The sequence below is a fragment of the Oreochromis aureus genome, linkage group 23 (assembly GCF_013358895.1).
Source record: "Oreochromis aureus strain Israel breed Guangdong linkage group 23, ZZ_aureus, whole genome shotgun sequence".
Taxonomy (NCBI): Eukaryota; Metazoa; Chordata; class Actinopteri; order Cichliformes; family Cichlidae; genus Oreochromis; species Oreochromis aureus.
Genome location: NC_052963.1, coordinates 14,299,889 through 14,323,198, shown reverse-complemented (window position 1 = coordinate 14,323,198; position 23,310 = coordinate 14,299,889). Strand labels below are relative to the sequence as shown.

At 40.3% G+C, this 23,310-nt stretch overlaps 1 protein-coding gene, 1 long non-coding RNA gene and 2 other non-coding genes across 4 annotated transcripts; 2 read left to right on the top strand and 2 right to left on the bottom strand.

Annotated features, from left to right (window-relative positions):
* The first annotated feature begins 6,081 nt into the window (after nucleotides 1–6,081).
* LOC120436120 lies at nucleotides 6,082–8,280 on the top strand. The gene is made up of 3 exons (XR_005610156.1): nucleotides 6,082–6,216; nucleotides 7,160–7,256; nucleotides 7,448–8,280. It is a non-coding gene; the product is annotated as an uncharacterized LOC120436120 (long non-coding RNA).
* A 9,651-nt stretch (nucleotides 8,281–17,931) lies between these two features.
* Nucleotides 17,932–18,050, bottom strand: LOC120436543. The gene has a single exon (XR_005610527.1). It is a non-coding gene; the product is annotated as a 5S ribosomal RNA (ribosomal RNA).
* A 311-nt stretch (nucleotides 18,051–18,361) lies between these two features.
* On the top strand, nucleotides 18,362–18,480 carry LOC120436563. The gene has a single exon (XR_005610547.1). It is a non-coding gene; the product is annotated as a 5S ribosomal RNA (ribosomal RNA).
* A 2,759-nt stretch (nucleotides 18,481–21,239) lies between these two features.
* Nucleotides 21,240–22,897, bottom strand: LOC116333562 (general transcription factor II-I repeat domain-containing protein 2-like). Its single transcript, XM_039606527.1, is given in 2 exon segments — nucleotides 21,240–22,642; nucleotides 22,645–22,897. Coding segments are annotated over 2 exon segments (1,656 nt in total).
* Between the last annotated feature and the right edge of the window lie 413 nt (nucleotides 22,898–23,310).

The window sequence follows — 23,310 nt, the reverse complement described above, 5'->3', positions numbered from 1 at the left end:
GCCTGATTCACACAGTCTCCTCTGAACAGTTGATGTAGAGATGTGTCTGCTACTGTTTATTGGTCAGATAAACACACTGTTTCTGAGTCCTCTATCTTAATGTTTATTCCCTGTTCACTTTTCTTAGGTGGAGAATGTTTGTCTTGGTTTTCCCAGTGCTAATCTGGAGGCGGAGCTGCTGGCACCAGTCATCAAAGTCCTCAGTAAGTCTTCTGTACTTCCCGTGGTCCCCATTTACCAATAATTACTGAATGATCAGACTTTTGCAGGAATCATTTATCAAAAGTGTAGGAGAAGTCAATTGTTTATATTGTGATAGAAATGGAGTCAGGTCTGTTCCCTGTGGGGTGCTTATACTGCAAAATTCCCATTCAGACACATAATTATGGGCACTTGTGTATTGAGGGTGGTTGGTAAGACTCACCAGGATCCATGTGGTGATGGTCCACACCTGTGTAATCCAGCTGGTCCTTCAGGATTGTGGGTATAATGGTGTTGAAAGCATTGGAGAGATCAAAGGACATAATTCTCATAGTGCCCCAAACTATTTCCAGGCCAGGCGAGGGATTCATGTCAGAGGTGGATGACAGCATCATCTACCGTAATGTTGGTGTAGTAGGTGAACTGAAAAGGGTTCAGCAGTGAGCTCAGCTGGGGCCGAAGGTGAGCAAGGACAAACTCTTCAGGTTCTCCATCAGGTGTGATGTCAGAGCCTCCAGCCTCTAGCTGTTGTTCATTTACATCTGCCTAATTGATCATTTATCCTCAGCACACTTTTCAGTTCCCTTGCCTGAAACTGGACAACATGGAAAGTCTTAATTCAAATTCTGCTGCACTGTTAAGAAAATCATAACTTAATCCTCATAGCACAGTCACAAGAAAACAAACAAACATACAATCATGTGAAAAAGAGTGTTTTCATAGAAATCTATAGAGTACTCTGAAAAACTAAGAACACTCCATGATTCAGTCATTTGTAGAGCGATCTTTTAGCAGCAGTAGCGTTACCAAATTGTTTCTGTATGACCATCAGTGTTTCACAAGGACGTTTGGCTCACTCTTCTTTAGCTCTACCTCCTGGCTGTAGCTCAGGAGGTAGAGCAGGTCACCTATTAATCGGAAGGTTGGTGGTTCGATCCTTGGCTCCTCCAGTCTGCATGTCAAGTATCCTTGGGCAAGATACTAACCCCAAGTTGCTCTCCGATGCATCCATCGGAGTATGAATGTGTGTGAATGTAGTTAGAATAAGCACTAAGTACAGATAAAGTGCTTGTGAGAATGGGTGTGATTGGGTGAATGTGATATGTTGTATACAGCGCTTTGAGTACTCCGGGAGAGTAGAAAAGCGCTATATAAGAATCAGTCCATTTACCATTTACATTGTTTCTTCAGATCATTGAAGTTTGTGACATTTGTTTATGTACAGCTATCTTAAGCTCCCTGCACTGAATGTCAGGTTGAGGTCTGGACTGTGACCGGGCCATTGCAACACCTTGACTCTTGTCTTTTTCAGTCATTCTGGGAACTTTGCCCTGCTGTGTGACGCAAACACATTTCTGACTATAGAGTACTTGGTATACAGGGGAGTTCATGGAAAACTCAATGACTGCAAGGGGCCCAGGTTCTGTAGCTGCAAAACAAGCTCAACTCATCACCCCTTCACCACTGTGCTGACAGCTGGTATGAGGTGTTTGTGCTGGTATGCTTTGCAACTTTGCTACCAAACTTGCATCCATGCTGTCATGCTGTTTTTAGAGAGAAGAGACTGTCTCCTTGCAACCCTTCTAACCAAGCCACACTTATTCAACTCTTTTCTAATTGTACTGTCTTGGACTTTAACATTTAACATGCTAACTGAGGCCTGTAGAGTCTGAGATGTAGCTCCTGGGTTTTTGAGCTTTCTCTGACCACTGCACAGTTTGACCCTGGGGTGAATTTGCTGGGAAGATTATGACATTGTGATTATGACACACAGCTGAATACTCCAGACCAGCAAACTGCCAAAATGTATGCTTTCATAGAGGTGCTCACACTTGCTGGTAAAACAATTTGTGAATTGCAATGAAGTTGGTTAGAAGTGATAAATGGGGAACATATTACACTCTAGAGTCTACAGACAAGTTGGAGCATCCAAATCACATGATCAAGTTAAGATTACTTCGAACATTTACTGAGTCTTGTTTCAATTTGGGTCAGAAGTGCAGACTTCAAACTACATTAAAGTGTTTAAATTGTGCTGATGGATCAAGTAAAACCAGAGTTGTGAAAAATAATGTAGCCCATGCTTTTTCCCCAAATACTGTCATCAGCTTGAGTGCAGGAAGAAATAATAAAAACTGTTTTATCTAAGGATACAAAAAAACAAAAACAAAAAAAACTTTGAAATAAAACATGACTCTTCCTATTAGGAAAAAATACAGCATGTCAGGCATTCACAAAATTATATGCCAGCGTGTGGCATTTGGTTGCTAAGGAAAAGGGGAATTTATTGGAGTGAAGGCAAATATATGCTGCGGCTGTGCTAAAAAAAAAATAAAAATACACCAAACAAGGCAAGATAAGCAGTTTGTAAAAGTGAAATATATAAGTAAACTCTAAAGTAATTAAAAACAGCCATTTATAACCTTGACTTCAGAGTTTTAAATTACACAAAGATTGCATTATCACGTATGTAGTTAGTGTGATAACATCTAGAGTTATTGCATTCGTAGAAGTTTCATCTGCACTCAGAATAGATTCAGTTGTTCACAGTTTTGGCACACGGTGCATTACCAGGTTGCAAACACTCATAAGGTGCTGAGTTGTGGTCATGAAAAGAACAAAGTGGTTAGCAAAAATTCTGTGATGCAGTGTCATCTGACGGTTGACAAACCCTCAGTCTAGCCACAGTGTGACAGCACGGCTTCACGGAAAGTCACTTATTGAATATTTTCTCATGCAGTTTTTTCTTCTCTTTATTTCATGTTCATTTACTTGACCAAGCCTCTGATGTGTAAATCAGATCCAACTGAATGTCATCAGAACATATTTTATAATGAAAATTGTTTTCTTTTACTAATAAGTTGAGGATTTGGCATAACATTGAATATAGAAGTTTTCCATCTGTGAAGATCGGTTTCTATGTTGGATTGTAAACTCACTTTAGTAGTCCTCCTTCTTCATTATTCCATCCATTTTGTGCAGTTGATCAGTACCACTGGCAGCAAATCAGCCCCGGAGCATGATCCTACCACCACCAGGCTTAACATCTGGTACACGGTTCTTAGATTTCAAAGGATCACCTTTGATGCACCAAAGATACTGTTGTCATTATATAGCTCAGTCATAGTCTAGTCTGCCCATAAAGCTGTCTTTCCAGAAGCAAATGGCTTTTTTGTGGTTGGGATCCTCTCAGTTCGCAGTAAAGACAAATTCCCACTGATCTAAAGCTGGTCATACACTGTGGGATTTTTGGCAGAAGTTAAGATGAATTTTTAGTTGTTCAACCGTTTTGGGGATCGGCCCAAGTTTCACCTTAGTCATGTGTCATATATCATGTAGTACACATGGGGTAGCAAGAAGCAAGTAACACCTCACGACCAGCTCCCGATCAGCAATCATATGGTTGCGGCCAGAATTTCAAACCTGTTAGAAATTCTGGTCGCCCCGATTTAACACAACCTGTCACACTGCGCACGCACAAACACAGAAATGGAAATGAAAAAGACGAAGTAGCATGGCAGTGCAGTGTGTGATCTGGACACAAGCGATGGAGGCCCAACTTGTAGAACGTTGGGAAGCTCATCCGAGCCTTTTCGATGTGGCCTCACAAAATTATCACGACCGCAACAACCGTGAAAAGAGTTGGATGGACGTTGCTGCTCAATTGCAGCTGCTGGTCAATGTTTTTCATTAGCAAGTTTGCAAAGTTGATGGTGGTGGTGTGCGTGTGTGTGTGTGTGTGTGTGTGTGTGTGTGTGTGTGTGTGTGCGTGTGTGTGAAAGATAGAGAGGGAGTGGACCATCAGTGGACCATCAGTGGACCATCAGTGTGAGCACTCAGGTCGTATCAGAGCATTGGGCCGCATATTGTGAGACCATGGATCGTGACCTACGAACTTCTAACCCCTTCGATTCAATCGTACAGGGTTGAGCAGGAGCTGAATAAAGCGACTGAAAAAAATCGCACAGTGTACGCACAGCTTAAGGGGGACACTTTAGGTCTTCTTGCAGACCGTGGCCAAATGGTAACACATCCAAATAACTTGTTTCCTCTAGTGAACTGTATCCCCCTATTTTAGTTGAGATTGCTCATGTCAAACATTTAAGAGTTTAGACTGTTTACTGTGAGTTTTCCTACAATTAACACAAACACAAATATCATCTGGCTTTTAGTACAGCAATATATCGTATCGTCTCCTCTGTATTGTGATGCATATTGTATCGCCAGATTCTTGCCAAACACACCCCTAGCATTTACACTGCAGTCTGCCTTTGGTAACTTTTTTGAGCAACTGTGGCATTCATCAGTATAACTGACAAACAAAACAAAACAACGACTACACTAAACACTAACTGCACACTAACTATAGACTCCAAACACGCTAAATGTCACAAAACTCCTAAATGTGTCCGTCTCTTCCTAAACAACCAAATGCCACATGTTGCCATATAATTTTTGATTGTTTGACAAAGTATGCTTTAACACCAATAGGGAAGGGAGGGGGTGTTTTGTTTTTGGTGGTGTTTTTGTTCGCAAGAGGAGAGTTTTTGCTTGCACTGTCCTTAGAAAATGCAGTTTTTACAGTTTCTTCCCGCTGTAAACAACACTGTTTAATTCAGAAAAAAACATTGCGTGCATTTTTGTATGGAATGCCAGGACTGCCAAAATGAATTAATTAAATACACCGTTAAATAATTAATAAATGTGTCAATAATGAATTAAATGTGTCATTAATTAACTAACATTAATTAAATACATATTTATGACAAATTCAATTAATTAATTAATTATTCATTTGGCCCTGGGGGTCAGGACTGCCAGAACCGACAGACAGACCCTGAGTGAATTAAGTCCAGTGTTTAACCACTGAGAGCTAAAACTCAGGATTTAAAGCTGTGTGCCAGTGACTGGATGTCAGCCGCTGATAAAGTGCTCTGTAGTTTTCTAGGTGTCCATCGCTCTCCGTTTAAATCCCGTTTGTCGTCTTTATCCCAGGTCAGTCACTGTGATGGAAACACAGGCTACAGCAGTCCTGAGCTCCAGAAAAAAAAAACTACATTTACTTAACTTGTGCAGAATAATGCGCCGACATTGCGTTATATCGAGCTGCAGCTGCCCACGTTAAACTGTGACTATCACCAGGTAACGTGGGCAAGTTTTCCCGAATAAGGAGCAGGTGTTAAACAGCTGACAGGTGAGCAGGATGTGTGCAGGTAAACTGAGGGTCTGTCGAGCTGATCGCTGGTGTTGTGAGGAAAATGTCGGCTCATTATTTATGTTACAGAAACACAGAGACACAAGATCAGGCGGAAAGAGACGACCGTTCGGTGAAAATGAGAATCTGCAGATGCAACATGTGGAACACACAAATCTAAACGGTTAACGTAAAAAACATTTAAGCTGGAACACCGGAGCTGTGAGCTCGGTACACTCTGTCAGCTCACTGTTAGCTGAGCTAGCGACATCTCCGAAAACATCGGAGCACTTTTGCAAACATGTTCTATTTTGACCAGCTGACCAGACGTGAACTTTACGCCACTACATTCACACACAAAATAAATAAAAAATGGGTAGCACACATTTCCTGTAAAATTAAAGTAACATAATTACAAGGAACATTTTTATTAATCAACTTCATGTAATATTTATTATGTGTGGTGCATTAATTAAAATTTCATGACCTTTTGCTATTAAGTATTAAACCAAACATGTGTAAAACTGTGCACAGACAGTGACTCATGTCTTTACATATTTGGCCGTGCAGACAAACTGCTTGTAAGTTATTTTTTTGCAGTCATGTTTGTGTAGCGCTTCATGTTGATGTATATGTGCCATATATGGGCTCAAAGACACGAAGTTGACAGGAAATGTGGTTGCTAAGCTGCTGCTATGTGCGCTGAATCTATTTATAGCTAAGGTAGATGTGGAGTATAAAAAGGGCTGACATGGAAATCGTGGTTCATTTTTACCTTTGTCCCTTGGCTTCCTTTTTGAGTGATCCTCAGCTCTACACAGGTCAGTCTTTAGACTTGTTATATTTTAACTTTGATTTTACGTCTCTTTGCTTTTGCATAACCTTTTACTTGAGTGTAATAAAACTTCAGGTCACGATTAACTGCAAATCATTTTCATCCGAGTATTAAAAACAATTGTTAGATTTAAAAAGATGTTAGTTTGTCCAATTTCTCTTGAGTGCAGATGTGGTAAAATACATATTTTTATCATTTAAGTACAAATACATGTGCTTGGGTTAAAATTAGTCTAGTAAACTCTAAGAAACTGATTCAACTTCTTTACTTAAAATAACATCTCTAAAATGTACTTGTTTGAATGACTCTGAGTACATTTTAAAGCCTATTTCTACAATATATTTTGGTGCAAAGCTAAACAAACCTCATTATTAATATAATAAAAAAGAACCACAAGAAATCTAAACTTTATTTAAACTTAAATTATAATTATAATGAATATAATATGTTATCTTGTAATCTTTCGTAACACAAGTAGAGAAAAACAAAGTTTTAAAAAAGTTCTATTTGCTGTTGTTAACATTGTAAACAGGCCAACTGACCTCAACACCTAAATATTTGAAGTTTCTATTGTGAGCTCCTGTAGATGTGACAGACATGGCAGAAACAAATCAGACAGAACGATACAGTGGAAGTAAAACCTGGAGCTAGGACATTAGAGTGCTAGTCAACTGGTTCAGGTGCAGCAGGTGGGCTGATCCTCCTAATTGCTCATAAGTATTTGGCTGCTTCACTTCGTTTGTTCCAAAAACATGTCAGCTTTTAGATGCATGTTAACTGTTTACTTTCCTAACATGGCTATTTTTCATATTTTATTTGCATGTATCATGTACAGTATCTTCATCTTCATTCAAACTGATCTTACATGCAGCTGCTGTTCATTCACCCATTTAGTTTATTAACTCATAGCAATTAATCTGACATTTCAGAGAATTTCCTTCATCTTCATTGATCCCTGCGTCAGAGAGCCGACTCCCACCAAACACTGCACTGCACAACCAATCAGTCTGCTAACTGAAGAAAGAGGTAAGAGTAATACATCTTTACTAGTTGTTGTTTTGGTTCATCCAACTGGGATCATCCAGTTTGTAATATTAAATATGTATTTTAAATGTGTTTTAATGTGTAAGCATGTTCAAATGGTAAAATGTTTCAGAAATAAACAAAAAAAAAAGACTACTTTACATATCAGTGTTCTTTTTTTGTCTTCAAAATAGAAATATGAAGCTCTCCATTTTCTTGATGGTGGTGTTCTCTGTCACTGTGCTCTGTGTGGATTATGAACATGTTAAGAAGTTCAAAAACCAGCGTATCATCGAACCAGACACAAAAATGTCGTCCGTTTCTTCTAGCAGATCAGCACAAGAATGGAATCACAACAGTGTTGAAAAGTTCAAAAAACAGCATATCATCAAACCAGGCACAAAAGAGTCATGTGATGAACTAATACGCGAGAGGAAGATCACAGGTGCTAATGGTAAAGATAAAAAAAAAAGAAACACCTTCATCATTAGTACTTTTGACAAGGTTAAAGATATTTGTAAAAGAAGACAACATGTTTCTGAAAATCTTTATAGAAGCTCTGAAAAGATGGATATTTTGTACTGCAAACTGCAAAATAATGAAACATACAAAGGCGTAAAGATAAAGAAGCATATTGTAATTGCATGTGAGAACATCGAAAATGTTCTTCAACCTGTCCACTTCGAGCGCTGGTTCAATTTGAGAGCTGCTCTGTACTCACTGTGATCTTTCTATCATTGTTTCATGATGTTGCTTTGGGTTTCTTAAGATTTGAAATTCTTAAGACTTTGTAAAGTTTGCATAAATAATAATGGGAATATTATTATTAAGGAAATATGGAAGAATTGTTTGTCAGTGAATGTGGAAAAATACCACAATCACAAGAGTTATTGAAACAACTTTTGACTTTCTTGTCTCACTTGCATAAGTAATCATTACATTCTGACCTTTTTTCTAACTGGCTGTTCATCCTGTTCTCTCAGGTCACAGTCATCGCTTGTCTTTCAGCATTCAATAAATAACCTACAAAAAAACAAGTTGCTGCTCCAAAGAATTTTTTTATACTGAAAACAAAGCTCTTGTAAAACCACAAACACTCGCTGGTTTTAGAATCATTGATGAAGAGAGGAGCTACAGATTTTGTCTTAGTGCTGAGGTCTGAGTTAGTGATGGAGTTCATCTGGACTGCATTGTATTTCTATCTGCTCCATGTGTGGGAATAAGCAGAGATAACTAACAAAGAACTTTCAGTAGTAGGGCTGGGCGATATATCGAGCTTTTAAATATATTGATATATTTTTATACGAGATATGAGATGTGACAATATCGTTTACATCAATATAGTCTATGTTACGTTATAATTATACTTGTGGAGTCGCAATTTTGCCTCTCTTTCGTCCACTTTTGTCTCTACGCAACGTTACTCGGCCTCGCCTCTCTCCTTCCCTGAACACAACTCCCCCTCCCCCATCGCTTCACCTGCAGGCAGCACAAGATGGACACGGCAGCTATCAAAGAGGAGCTGGTTGGTAAAAAGAAAACATTTAAAAAGAGCCCATGAGGTTTCCATCTCCCTGGTTGAATGAGCTCTCACCCCGTGGGGCAAAGCAAGACCTTTGGTGCCGTATGCCAGTGAGATAGCTTCTATAATCCAGTGGGACAGCCTCTGTTTGGACAGAGCTCTACCTCTATTTGGATTAGCGAAGCAGACAAACTGCTGGTCACATAAACGCACATTCTGAGTGCGCTCAATGTAGGTGCGTAGCACACGCACTGGACAAAGAGAATGCATCCTCCTCTGCTATAGTGATGGGATTTCCGACTCTTTTTAGAGAACCAGCTCTTTCGGCTCGGCTCACTAAAAAGAGCCGGCTCTTCAGGTTGTTTTGTTGCTTTAATTAATTTATTATTAACAACAATATAAAATTATGCACAAAAGGAATTACTAATGTAAAAAAAGTGTTTCATTTATATATGTTTATATGCGGTGGTCCCTAGAAACAAAGCACGTACAAACTCCAAAACACATTTCTAGCGTTAACTGAATTTCCAAAACAGAGCTACCTAGATCACTTAAGTTACACAATTGAAAGCATTTGTGTATTTATACACAGGCACTCATATATATTCAAATAATTTGAAAAAATGTTCATTTACCTGTTACTACCACACACCAAATCTGGTCGTTGGTGCTTCCTGGCTTGTGTAGCCACTAGGTAACAAAAGCCTAACACTGCGCCTAGCATCCTGGAACACTTCTGTTGTGTTTTGTACGTGTTTTGGAGTTTTTACGTGTTTTGTCTCTAGGGGACACCGTAAATATACTTTTATTTATTCACTCCACATAAAATATAATAAATAAATCATATAATACAAAAAAACAACTATTCACATTTCAACTTTTAACTATTTAAATTTTCAGCTTTTTTCTTTTAAACTAATTTAAAGTGAAACAACACAAAACACTGAAAACCACAACACAATTAAATATAAATTAAAATATGAAAAAGAAGATGCACATTCTCTGTCATATAGGCCTGCATGAATAAACTTTCTGAATCCTTTATCATATGCAACTGAAAATAGTTGTGGATGATTACTATGCCTTTCTAATGTGACGTTGTTGTTCCTGGCTCTCTTTCTCTCTCTTTCTCTCCCGCTCTGTTCCTGTGCTACTGCAAGTGTAACTACCGCCCCTCCTCCCTCTGCCCAGCGCAAAGCACAAGGCTCGCGTGCGGAGTGAAGCGAAAAAAAAGTGCGAGAGAGAGGGTGAGAGAAAGAAAAAAAAAACACAGCTCGCGATAAGGAGCCGGCTCGCGTCGTTCACGTCAAAGATCCGGCTCTAAGAGCCGTTTCGTTCGCGACCGACACATCACTACTCTGCTCCTCAGATGCAAAAGGAGGGGAGCAAAATTTCAGCAACTCAAACTCCATTGAGCTATAAGATGCAGGCATGATCTTGGGAAAATAGGCAGCATTTGGACACGATACGACCTTGTGGCCATCAGGAGAGAACTGTGTGCAGGAGGGATGCACAGACAGCGCATGAAGGTCACCCACTCGCTTTACCGAAGCCAAAGCGAGAAGTAATGTAGTCTTATATGAAAGAAATTTCATATCCACAGACTCAATGGGTTCAAACGGGGGGCTACAAAGGACCTCCAGCACCAAAGACAAGTCCCAAGCAAGGACACTGGACTTAAGCACAGGTCTCAGCTGGCGAACCCCTTTCAGAAAACGTATGGCAAGGGGATGTGCACCTGGTGTCGCCCCGTCAAAGTTAATATGACAAGCAGATATAGCTGCTAAATAAATCTTAATTGTCGAAGATGAAAGGCCCTTTTCCCACAGCTCCTGTCAAAACATCCACAATAGAGGTCTAAGAAGCTTGGAAAGAAAAGCGTCTGGACTTCTTTAGATTGCTTGAAGACGTTTCACCTCTCATCCGGAGAGGTTCTTCAGAACTGAAGAAGCTTCTTGACTACGATGACCTGGATGACTGAGAACCTTCACCAACATATCCACAATAGAGCACTGAAATGGGAGAGTGTGGTGGTCCTGGCACCACTGCTCGAAGGCTCGCCATTTGTAAGCGTACAAGCCTCTAGTAGATGAGGCCCTAGCGGTCTGAATTGTCGCTATCATAGTAGGTGGCAAACCCTTAGCAATCAAGTTTAACCTCTCAGCAGATAAGCATGAAGGCGCCACAGATCCGGGCGCGGATGAACCACTTCTCCTCCCGCCTGAGAGAGAAGGTCCCTGCGGAGAGGAAGCTGCCAAGGACTCGCTGCTGGCAGGCTGATTATCTCTGCATACCACGACCTTGTGGGCCACCAAGGGTCCACTAGAATCAGAGAGAGGGACTGCCAACGCACTCTCTCTAGAACTGGAGATATCATTTCCACTGGGGGAAATACATACAGGAGCACGTCTGGCCAATGGTGCGCTAGCGCATCCAAGCCCAAGGGTGCATCGTGGTCGATTATGGAGAAGAACAGGGGGCAGTGAGTATTTATCCTGGAAGGAAAAAGATCTATTTGCGCCTTGCCAAATAGATCCCAAATCTGAGCCACTATTAAAGGGTGTAACCTCCATTCTCTCACCAGAGGACCCCCCTTGGGCTCCCTCCAAGGAGCTAGCATGCAAGACGCAGTTACCGTCAGCCTCCTCCAGAGGTGGCGCGATGCACAGAGAGAGTCCTGCCTTGAAACTCTCTCATTTTTAACAGTCCAAGTGGCACTACGGCGATCATAGATGCCATCATGCCCAACAAACGTAATGGAAATACCTGGAAACACATTCTGCATCCCAGCTGAAACTGGGCGAGGCAGCGATGAAACGCGGCCACTCTGTGCTCCGACAAACGTGCGCGGCTGGAAAGCGAGCATATTTCCAAACTGAGGAAAGAAATCTGCTGACTCGGGATTAGCAAGCTCTTTTGAAAGTTCACAGAGAACCCCATTCTGTGAAATGGAGAAAGCAAGAAGAATGAGTTAAGTAAAGTTTGACTTATCTGACTGTTTTGTTTCGCATAATGCGCCTTATAATCCGGTGTGCCTTATGGTCTGAAATATGGTCCTCATATTCTTAAGAACAGATGATCTGTTTAACTGTACCTTACTTTCAGTAAGTCACTAGGTGTTGCATGTAAATTAAATTCAGACTGCTGACCCATCATCCACGTGCCCTAATCAGGTAACAGTCCAAATGGCTGCTTTGTTGAGTCCCACATATTGGGCACATTTATATATGTGTCATATTCTTAATCTGTCGCAGCAGTCACAATGCTGTTTATAAGTTATATTCAGACTGATGAGTCTTCACAGATGTCCCCAAAACAAGTAAAGCTCCAAATGTTTATGCTGTTGTTTCTTCAGTTATTACTTATATATTTTGAAATGCAGGCATCTGATCTGTTTCTGTTATGTAGCCTAATGTAACGGAGCCATTGCTCTCACTCAAAAACTGTGTGGGCCCCACCCATGCACACACCTGAATGAATGAACCCTTCCTGTATAAATGCAGTCCCTCAAGACGTGACTGCCCCTCAGCATCTCTGTTTATTACACCAAAGCAAGTTTGAGAACAAAAAGAATAAATGGCTCTGTATTTGGTGCTTGTTGCTGTGTTTCTATGCAAAAGCACCCTGTGATGTTAATGATGACCATGTCTCTCAATTTGAAATGACTCCCACAAAGTTACATTTTTGTTTTTAATGTGCTTTTAATTCTATTAACAGACTCAATTCTATTAACAGCTCTCTGATATACATTAGCGTTATAATATTAGAGCAAAAACTGGCCATCTCTGTTCAGTCATTAATAATAAATAACCTCTTAGTTCACTTGCCTCAGTTCTGCTGTGTTCACGACATCGGCGGAGCGGGAGGTGGCTTACTGGGCTTAAGCCCGGGTTGTTGTTTCAGGAGCCCGGGGTCTTTTGGAGTGTAATTTGTTTCATAGTTAGATGCCTGACTGACAACTGTATAAAACAAAAATTACACACAATATTCGAAGCACATAGCGCACAGTCCTAAATTCCCCCTAATTTCGCTATGATCCGAGCTCAGGCACTAGCCGACTGAGCAGAGGCAGAGCCAGACATCTTATATAAGTTGAAGATTTATTAGGCTGTGTTTTGAGTTTTGTTCGAAAAAGAATAACTTCAGATAAGAAAAAAATATATACAGTGGTCCCTCGTTTATCAGCAATGGGAGTTACGTTCTAAAAATAACCCGCATAGGTGAAATCCGCGAAGTAGCCGACTTTATTTTTTACAGTTTTTGTAGATGTTTTAAGGATGTAAAACTCCTCACTACACACTTTATACACTTTTCTCAGACACGCATGAATATTTTCACACTTTTCTCTCTTGATGCATGCTCAATGATCCAGGTAAGTAAATTTCCAAAAGTTGATTCTGTTCATCTGGACGTAGCGTTTTCAGTGGGAGAAACGTTTCGTCACTCATCCAAGTGACTTCTTCAGTCTCAGCTGACTGCAGGTTTCCCCAACCTTATAAACAGTACATTTGCATAATGACTGAACCTAGCACCACTGAAGGAACGATGGGCTGTGAGGTCAGTTCCATCTTCATTATGCAAATTCTCATCACCATTGATCAACAACCACTGATCAAAGCCGACTGATCAATGGCCATGAGTACTATTCACAGAGAGTTGGGGAATGGCTGCAATCACAGTTCAAACCTTCGTAGAAAAATAAGTCCAGTATTACAGAAGGAAATCAAATTATTGTGTTTGTTGGCGAGAAAACTTACAAACATACAGTACAGCACGTCAGAGTCACACTGCTAGCAATCGAAGATTTATGTAAATTTGACAGCTGATCAGGACGCAGAACACAATGCGCTGTATAAAAAAAGCATGTAAAATTGCACAAAACAATCTGCGACACAGCGAGGCCGCGTTATAGCGAGGGACCACTGTATCATATATGCAGGACACCTTGAACTAGTTTTTTTTTAATTAAGCAGCAAGTCAATTCTGTCATGAAAAGTCTGAATTCAAACACAGGTTGGGGAAACCTGCACTGAGCTGACTGAAGATATCAAACATTTCCAGTAAGACATTTGATCAGGTCTTTTAAAACTTCCTGTTAACCAAGCAGCATTCTCAAGCTGCTGCTGCACTGTTAAGAAAATCATAACTTAATCCTCATAGCACAGTCACAAGAAAACAAACAAACATGCAGTCATGTGGAAAAGATTGTTTTCATAGGAATCTATAGCATACTCTGAAAAACTAAGAACACTCCATGATTCAGTCATTTGTAGAGCCACCTTTTAGCAGCAATAGCGTCACCAAATTGTTTCTGTATGACTATCAGTGTTTCACAATGATGTTTGGCTCACTCTTCTTTACATTGTTTCTTCAGATCATTGAAGTTTGTGATATTTATTTATGTACAGCTATCTTAAGCTCCCTGCACTGAATTTTAGGTTGAGGTCTGGACTGTGACCGGGCCATTGCAACACCTTCTTGTCTTTTTCAGTCATTCTGTTGCAGCTCTGCTGATATGCTTGGGAACTTTACCCTGCTGCAGTACATCAAAACACACCTTTGACTATAGAGTACTTGGTATACAGGGGGAGTTCATGGAAAACTCACATTTTCACCACATGCTGACAGCTGGTAGAGAGAAGAGACTTTCTCCTTGCCATCCTTCCAAACAAGTGTTAAAAAATCAGTTTCACCCTGGTTCTTTTATTCCTCAAGGCATCCAGAGACGGCACCGGAACTCAGTAGTTATTTCACAAAACCTGTATTCATCTTTATTCATCTTCATTTAAGCATGCACCTTCTAGAAGGGAAGACTTGCCAGGCCGGTGTCCCTCTGCAAAATCTTCCCTCCTTTGTCTGTGAAACGCAGTTTTGTAGAAGCGACCCTATCATAAAACCCCCATGGTGTGCTGCAAACTCTGTGTGTCTGTGTGTATGCATGAGCACGTGAGCGCCTGTGTGTGCGCGTACTCGCGTGTCTATGTGAGTGCACGTGAGTGAGTGTGCATGTGGATATATGAGTGTAACAGTTTAAGCACTGTGTGTGTCTCTGTGTACGTGACTTCCTCCCAGTCATAAAAGTCCATCTCCCTTCCAGACCACAGTTATCCAGTTACAAATGTTGAGACCCCCACACAGGTATCCTCTGGGGAATTTCCACTCAGCATTAACTCCTCTTTGTCTTACTTTCACAGTTCAACTGGGGGAGGGTCTCCTAAAATCTACTCCTAAGTTCATGACACAGTCAGGCCTTTATTTATATCCAGGGCAGTGTCAGTGTCTCACAATTCTATATCCTATCTAACACATTCCTAAACTCTAAAATAAGCTAAACATTCCTACAAGTCCCCCTTTTTATCTGCCCTAAGGCAGATAAAACTACACTAAATCTTTCACCATAATGTTTTCATACTGTGACTCCCCATTTCCCAAAAGTGGCATCATGGTGTCTGCCTTTGTATCAGATTCTCCCACAGCACGATTGATGAGTCTTACGAGCAAAGCTCCGATACAAGGCACACAACAACACCCACACGTCGCTAATATTGCAGTAAAACAGACAACCTACACAAGCCACACTTATTCAGCCTTTTTCTAATTGTACTGTCATGGACTTTAACATTTAACATGCTAACTGAGGCCTGTAGAGTCTGAGATGTAACCTTGGATTTTTGAGCTTTTTCTAACCATTGCACAGTTTGACCCTGGAGTGAATTTTCTGGGACATGATTACTGGGAAGATAATGATAATTGTGTTAACTGTCAAATGTTATTCTTTCGTAGAGGTGCTCACACTTGCTGGTAAACAGTTAATCAAGTGCAGTTCATTAGCAGCATCTGGCTGTTATTTACCTTCTTAATTTGTATTGAAGCATTAAAGGTGCTTTCTGAATTACAGGAGGCTGTCTGGTGTGAAGCAATAAACTGAGAACGTATTACCCTCTAGAGTCTACAGACAAACTAGAGCATCCAAATCACGTGATCGATTTAAGATGACATCGAACCCTCACTGAGTCTCGTTTCAGTTTGGGTCAGAAATGCAGACGTCAAACTACATACCAGTTTTGAAAATCACCTTTAGTGCAGGAAGAAACAGTAAAAACTGCATCTTCTAAGGAAAAATTAAAATAAAACACAACTTCAATTTCCTATTGGGGGGCAGAAATGCAGCATGACAGCCAAAATTATATGACAGCATGTGGCATTTGCTATGGAAAAGGGTTCTTGGAGTGAATGCAAAAGAAAGAACAGCGACATTGACAGCAAGTTTTGAGATTTGAGAGATTTCTGGAATTTTTTGACTGTGTAGTGTAGCTTTGTGTGTGTGTGTGTTTGTCTATCAAAAATACAGTCAGAATGAAATAATAACTGTAAATTCTTATTTGTGCTGGTGTGCTGAAAATAATGACACCAAACAAGGCAAAATAAGCAGTTTGTAAAAGTGAAATTAATAAAGGTAAACTCAAAAGGTGTCAAAAACGGCCATTTATAACCTTGAATTCAGAGTTTTAAATTACACAAAGATTGCATTATAACATATGTAGTTAGTGTGATAACATCTAGAGTTTTTGCATTTATAGAAGTTTCTTCTGCTCTCAGGACAGATTCAGTTGTTCACAGTTTGCAAGCTGCAAACACTCATAAGGTGTTGAGTTGTGGTCATGAAAAGAAGAAAGTGGTTAGCGAAAATTCTGTGATGCAGTGTCATCAGACTGTTGACAAACCCTCAGTCTAGCCACAGTGTGACAGCACGGCTTCACGGAAAGTCACGTTTTGAATATTTTCTCATGCAGTTTTTTCTGCTCTTTATTTCATGTTCATTTACTTGACCAAGCCTCTGATGTGTAAATCAAATCCATGTGAATGTCATCAGAACATATTTTATAATGAAAATTGTTTTCTTTTACTAATAAGTTGAGGATTTGGCATAACATTGAATATAGAAGTTTTCCATCTGTGAAGATCAGTTTCTATGTTGGATTGTAAACTCACTTTAGTAGTCCTCCTTCTTCATTATTCCATCCATTTTGTGCAGTTGATCAGTACCACTGGTAGCAAATCAGCCCCGGAGCATGATCCTACCACCACCAGGCTTAACATCTGGTACAGTGTTCTCAGATTTCAAAGGATCACCTTTGATACACCAAACATACTGTTGTCATTGTGGCCATATAGCTCAGTCATAGTCTAGTCTGCCCATAAAGCTTTCTTTCCAGAAGTCCTCAGTTCACAGTAATAACAAATTCCCTCTGATCTAAGGGGGACTCTTTGGGTCTTCTTCCAGACCTTGGCAAAGTGGTAACATAATCAAACAACTTGTAATTACAAACGATTGTTTGAAACAAATCTGTAAGTGTATAAAAATGGCTTAAAATGGTTTACAGTGAGTTCCTTGGACTTTCCGTTGTTCTAAATATTGGTCAATCCAACAAGTGGTTTTAAGCTAATCCTTTTTACGCTGCGAAGAGAAACTAACACTTGTAGTCAGCCATGATCACTAATGAGAAGTTAATAGGGCTTGTTGAGTTATGAGGTGCAGAACCTTCAGCACCTCATATGAAAAGATTTGACTGTGTGTATGCTTTTGGCACTTTGTGCATTTGAGAAAATCCTAAATAAATTCAAACTTGTTTTTGAAAGCTGTTCTATACATTTCAGTGGTATATTATGCATGCAATAGGGAGTTGTCTTCTTCAACTAATGAGGCTGAAATAAGTTCATCTAGTTTAGAAACTTCCACTGAACAGTCTATTACAGTGTCACAACTAAGCATATGCTTAAGAACTTAAACACTTTAAATTAGAATAATAGAAATTTTCCTTTACAGCTTCTGCTCAAGTACAATTAATAAAGAAAACCACAGACTCTTTGATGTTTGTTTTGAAGGAAAAGTAATTTCCTGTAAATGTTTATCTGTGTGAGATTTTTCAAAAAACATCAGTTTTGTTTAAACGTGAGATACATGGCCTATTCTTTCCTTGTTCTACTTTTGTCTTATCATTAATCCGATTACTCTGGAAGACAAGATGGAAATATAATATTCCCATGTTAAAAATATAGAAAAAAGATTTTATTACCCAGAAATGTAACTTTTCATGCCTGTGAGCATAAACATGAGCAGCAGCGCCCTCTGCGGTTTGTGTGTCGAAGTGCAAAAGCTTACAGCACCTGGTATTCCCAGGCGGTCTCCCATCCAAGTACTGACCAGGCCCGACCCTGCTTAGCTTCCGAGATCAGACGAGATCGGGCGTGTTCAGGGTGGTATGGCCGTAAGCGAGAGAGCTGCTATATAAAGGGCATTTTATAAATGGCAAATGTCTCATAGTTTATTATATATTATTGTGCTAAATTTCATATATTACAGCGAAAACATGCAGCTATTCGTTATTAACTGCAGCTTCAACATTGAGCTGCAAAAGTGCTTTTCCCGCAGTAACAGCTTCATAATAACACATGTTAGTTGATTACAGCACAGTGTGAAAGTGACAGAGAGCACACAGTGTGTTTTGTAATTCAAACATTTGTTTCGTTTGGAGTGTGTGTCGTTACAGCATGTATAAAAAGGCTGTTCCTACAGGACGTTTTCGCTTACGGCCATACCACCCTGAACACGCCCGATCTCGTCTGATCTCGGAAGCTAAGCAGGGCCGGGCCTGGTCAGTACTTGGATGGGAGACCGCCTGGGAATACCAGGTGCTGTAAGCTTTTTCACTTCAACACACAAACTGCAGAGGGCGCTGCTGCTCACTCGGTGGAGATAAAGCTTCAGGAAAAACCTCATAACCACGCTTGTAATTCTTTGCTTGTGCAGAGTTAATAAATGAAAACTACAATCATCCCTGCAGCCCCCTGTAAACACTCTCATGTTTCTGATGTAGATCAGAGGTTCAGCTCAGCGTGACGTCATGTGTCTGAAAGCTTCAGGATGACAAAAATACACCACCAATAATCCTGACTTTACTTTCTGGACAAAGTAGAGGTTACACAAGAAAATCTGCTGATATGTGAAGATTTACAATCAAAGTATATTCCTGTATTTTTTATTTGTTATGTTTTAGTTGAAGTTTTTAAATGGGAAAAATCTTTTACTTAAAACGATTTTAACAGACTGTGTGCTCTCTATTAATCCAACACTGAGCTGTTAAAAACAAACAAACAAAAATGTATCATTTTATTTGTATTACTATGAAAAAAAGTCATTTTAAAACTGTAATTATTAACTAATGTTTGACAGGCGTGTTTGGGTCAGTGTGGCTGTGAGGAACAGGCCTTTTGTTGATGCTGTAATGCATTATTTTTATATTTTTACCTTGTAGTCTCCAAACTGCACAAACCTAGTTTTTAAATAAAAAGCTGTTGCACACTTTGTTCTCTCTGTCAAAGCAACACTGCCCTGTTACTAGGATTTATTTTTATTCATATATAACTTTGTAAAAAGCATTTTGATGCTATGATTAAGAATTTTACCGTTTGCCTCACAGCTCAACTCTTTTGAACCAGGATGGCCGAGTGGTGAAGGCGTTGGACTTAAGATCCAATGGACAAATGTCCACGTGGGTTCAAACAAAACTCTTGGTAGCAAAATAAACCTATAGCCAGAGGACAAGGGAGGAGAGAGTGCTTGATAACTTGATAAGCTGGTGAGAGTTGTGATGATGAGATGTGCTGAAGAGACATGTTAATGTGTCCTGTGGAATATGAATATTGAGTGGCTGTGGTGTGAAGGATCATCCAATCCAACTTCATTCATAAAGCACTTTAAAATACCCAGCACACGACCAAAGTGCTGTACAGTAAATAAGTTAAAATCAATAGAATAAAACAAAACAGCAAAAAATAAAACACATAAAAATTAAAACAGCCCTATATAAAAAAAAAAACAAGATAAAACACCATACAATCAACTAAAATACAAATAAACTAAAACTAACATCTCACAAGGCGTCAAAGGCCCGGGTGAAGAGATGGGTTTTCAGAAGTGACTTAAAAACAGGCAGAGAAGAAGCCTGTCTAATCTCTAAAGGCAGATTGTTCCACAGTTTAGGAGCTGCAACAGCAAAAGCATGATCTCCTCTAAGTTGACGCTCAGTCCTGTGTACCTTCAGCATCAGCTGACCTGACAGAGCGGGTGGGCATATAAGGCTGCAGCAGCCTTATATGAGAAAAGAGAAAAGATGGGGCTAGGCCATGGAGGGCTTTAAAAGCAAATAAAAGAATTTTAAAATGAATCCTCAAAGAAATTGGCAGCCAGTGAAGTGAAGCTAACATAGGGGAAATGTGCTCAAACGTTCAAGTGCCAGTTAAAAGACAACTCTGTAGATGAGTAATGTATGAAGCACGGACCCCCACATAAAGTGCATTACAGTAATCCAGCCGAGTGCTAACAGTGGCATGGATAACTGTCTCAAAGTGCTGCCGTGAAAGAATCGGCTTTATTGTAGCAGCTGCCTGAGCTGAGAGAAGCTTGATTTGACCACTGCCTTAATCTGACTGTCAAGCTTCAGTTCAGAGTTCACTATGACCCCCAGGTTTGTGACAGTTGGCTTATTATACTGGGCCAAGCTATCTAAATACATATGGGGGGTCTCAGTGGGGCTACCAAAAACCATCAGCGCAGTCTTTTTATCATTGAATTTTAAAAAGTTAATAGACACCCAAGCCTTAATGTCATCAAGACACTGAAGTAATGGCTGTATGGAATATGCGCCTTTTTCCTTTAGAGCACGGATGTCAAAGTCAAATACATCAGAGGGCCAAAAAAACAAATTTGCTACAAGCTGAGGGCCGGACTGGTTCAATGTTTATTAAAACATATTAAAATGATTGCACATAACCTATTGAACCAAGACCTAGCACAGTGTACTGTATATCATTTAACGATTAAACGAATAATCCAATATTTTCTATGGCTCTGTCAGTAATTTCAAGTGAAAACATTTTTCAACAGGCTCACAGACAAAAACAAACTTCCTTCAAAGAAAAATGACATGTCCTGTACATTAAATGAATAAAGCAATATTTTCTGATGGCTCTCAGTTATTTCGAAAGAAAACATTTTCAACAGGCAAACAGCAAAAAAGTAAATGTCATTCGTAAACAAAATATGCTCCTTAATATCAAGATAAATGCATAAATGAAATTGCATGCATTATAAACTGAAAGTGCAATATTGTGCTGCTCTATGATCCTACCAATTACTGCTTTCCAATAGTAAAAAGAGAACATTGAAAAAAATAAAATAAAATCAGTTGTATTCTTTCTCATGGCTCTTATCTGCAATTTTCCCTGAGTCTATTAACTGAAAAATAAATATAAATAAATAAAATACAATAAGATAAAATACAAAAATCTATGGCACACAGACAAAACAATACTTCCTTCAAAGAAAAATCACATCTTGTAGAAACAAATGTAAAAAATTTAACTGAATTAAAAACTAAAAATACGTAAATGTTCTGCGATGCTCACTTGTCTGAGCCTGAGCCTGATACTTGGTGGTGTCTCATCTTTTGTATGAGTTCATCAATGTTCGGGGTCAGGCTCTGAGCTGAGGAAATCCTCAGAATTGAGTCAAGGTGTTTATCAGTAAGACGGCTCCGGTGTGATGTTTTGTTTAGCTTCATCAAAGAGAACAATTGTTCACACAGGTATGTGCTGCCAAACATGGAGAGCGTCTGAGCAGCTTGGATGCGCAGCTGAGGCATTGTGTCGGGGATGAAACGTGCAAACTCAGCGGCACCCACTCTCTCATATTTTTCCCTCAGTATGTCATTGCACTGGAGCTCAATCAACTCCATTTGGACGTTTGGTGGTGCGCTTTCCACATCAACTCCAAAAGGATTGCCAAGTAGTTCAAACCTGCTTTTTTGAGCTTCAAAGTCAGCAAATCGGCGTCGGAACTCGGCGGCAAGTATGTTGAGTTTATCGGCAAACTGTGCACTTGGGAACACAGCGGTAGAGAGCTTCTCTTTCATGGTCTGGCAGCTGGGGAAGTGGCTCAAGTTTTCTTTCTGCATCTGTGTCTCCCACAGACTCAGCTCGGTTTTAAACGCCTTCACCGTACTGTACATATCAGAGATGACACACCCCCGTCCCTGCAGTTGCAGGTTCATCACATTCAGATGGCTTGTGATGTCGCACAGAAACGCCATTTCACACATAAATGTTTCATCTCGAAGCTCTGTTGTGTCTTTCCCTTTGCTTTCCATAAACAGACAGATCTCCTCACGAAGCTCGAAACATCTTTGCAGCACCTTTCCCTGGCTTAGCCATCGCACATCTGTGTGATAGGGCAAGTCACCATACTCTGTATCTAACTCTCCCAGAAATGCCTTGAACTGGCGGTGATTTAAACCTTTGGCTCTGATGAAGTTAACTGCACGCGTTATGATGGTCATTACATGTTCCATTTTCAAGGCTTTGCCACATAATGACTCCTGGTGTATTATGCAGTGATAAGCTGTCAGCTCCTCTGTGACATTTTCGTCCCGCATCCTCTCACGTATCCTTGCCACCAATCCACTCCTGTGTCCACACATCGCGGGTGCTCCGTCTGTTGTCAATCCCACGAGTTTTTCCCAAGGCAGTCCCATCTCATTTACACATCTGGATACCTCTTCATACAGATCTTGTCCTGTAGTCGTGCCATGCATCGGACGTAACGCCAAAAACTCTTCTGTTACGGTCAGGTTGGAGTCCACTCCACGAATGAAAATTGACAACTGGGCAATGTCAGTTGTGTCAGTGCTGTCATCCACAGCAAGGGAATATGCAATGAAATCTTTTCCCTTTTCCACAAGCTGTTCTTTTAGATTGGTGGACAGCTGGTCTATACGTTCAGCAACGGTGTTTCTGCTCAGGCTCACAGAGCCTGCCGGGACTTAAGACCTCATTTTAATTCTTCCACCTTCTGTAGCCTTTGTTCCGTGTCCATATTCTTGTCTTTGTCTTTGTGTTTCTTAGAGGTTTCATAGTGCCTTCTTAGATTATATTCTTTCATTACAGCCACACTTTCTCCACACAGAAGACAAACAGGTTTGCCTTTTACCTCCGTGAACATGTACTCTGCCTCCCACCTAGCTTGAAATTCCCTGTGCTCACCGTACACCTTCCGTTTAGCCATTGTTGGGGAGGGGAGGTGCTGAAAGTTGACATTTGCTCTGAATGCTGATGAATAATGAATGAATAATGAAGCCGAGCCCCGCTTGCAGCGCTGCAGTGAGTTCGCGGGCTTCCGTTGCATTGTGGGGAATGGAGTATTGGTGCGTGCAAAACCCCAGCAGGCGGCTGTGACCTGTGGGCCGATTCTAATACTAATCAAATATCATCCCGGGGGCCATAATTATTCATTCGTGGGCCAGATTTGGCCCACGGGCCTTGACTTTGACACATGTGATCTAATAGATCACATTAGTCTTGATACAGTCTCTGCCACCACATTAGATCAATCCCTCTGGGCTCCTTTGATCAGCTCCATCACCTAGTGGGGGTGGGGGGTCGTAGTTCGGTCTCGCCTTCGCTATTGTGGTTGATGTG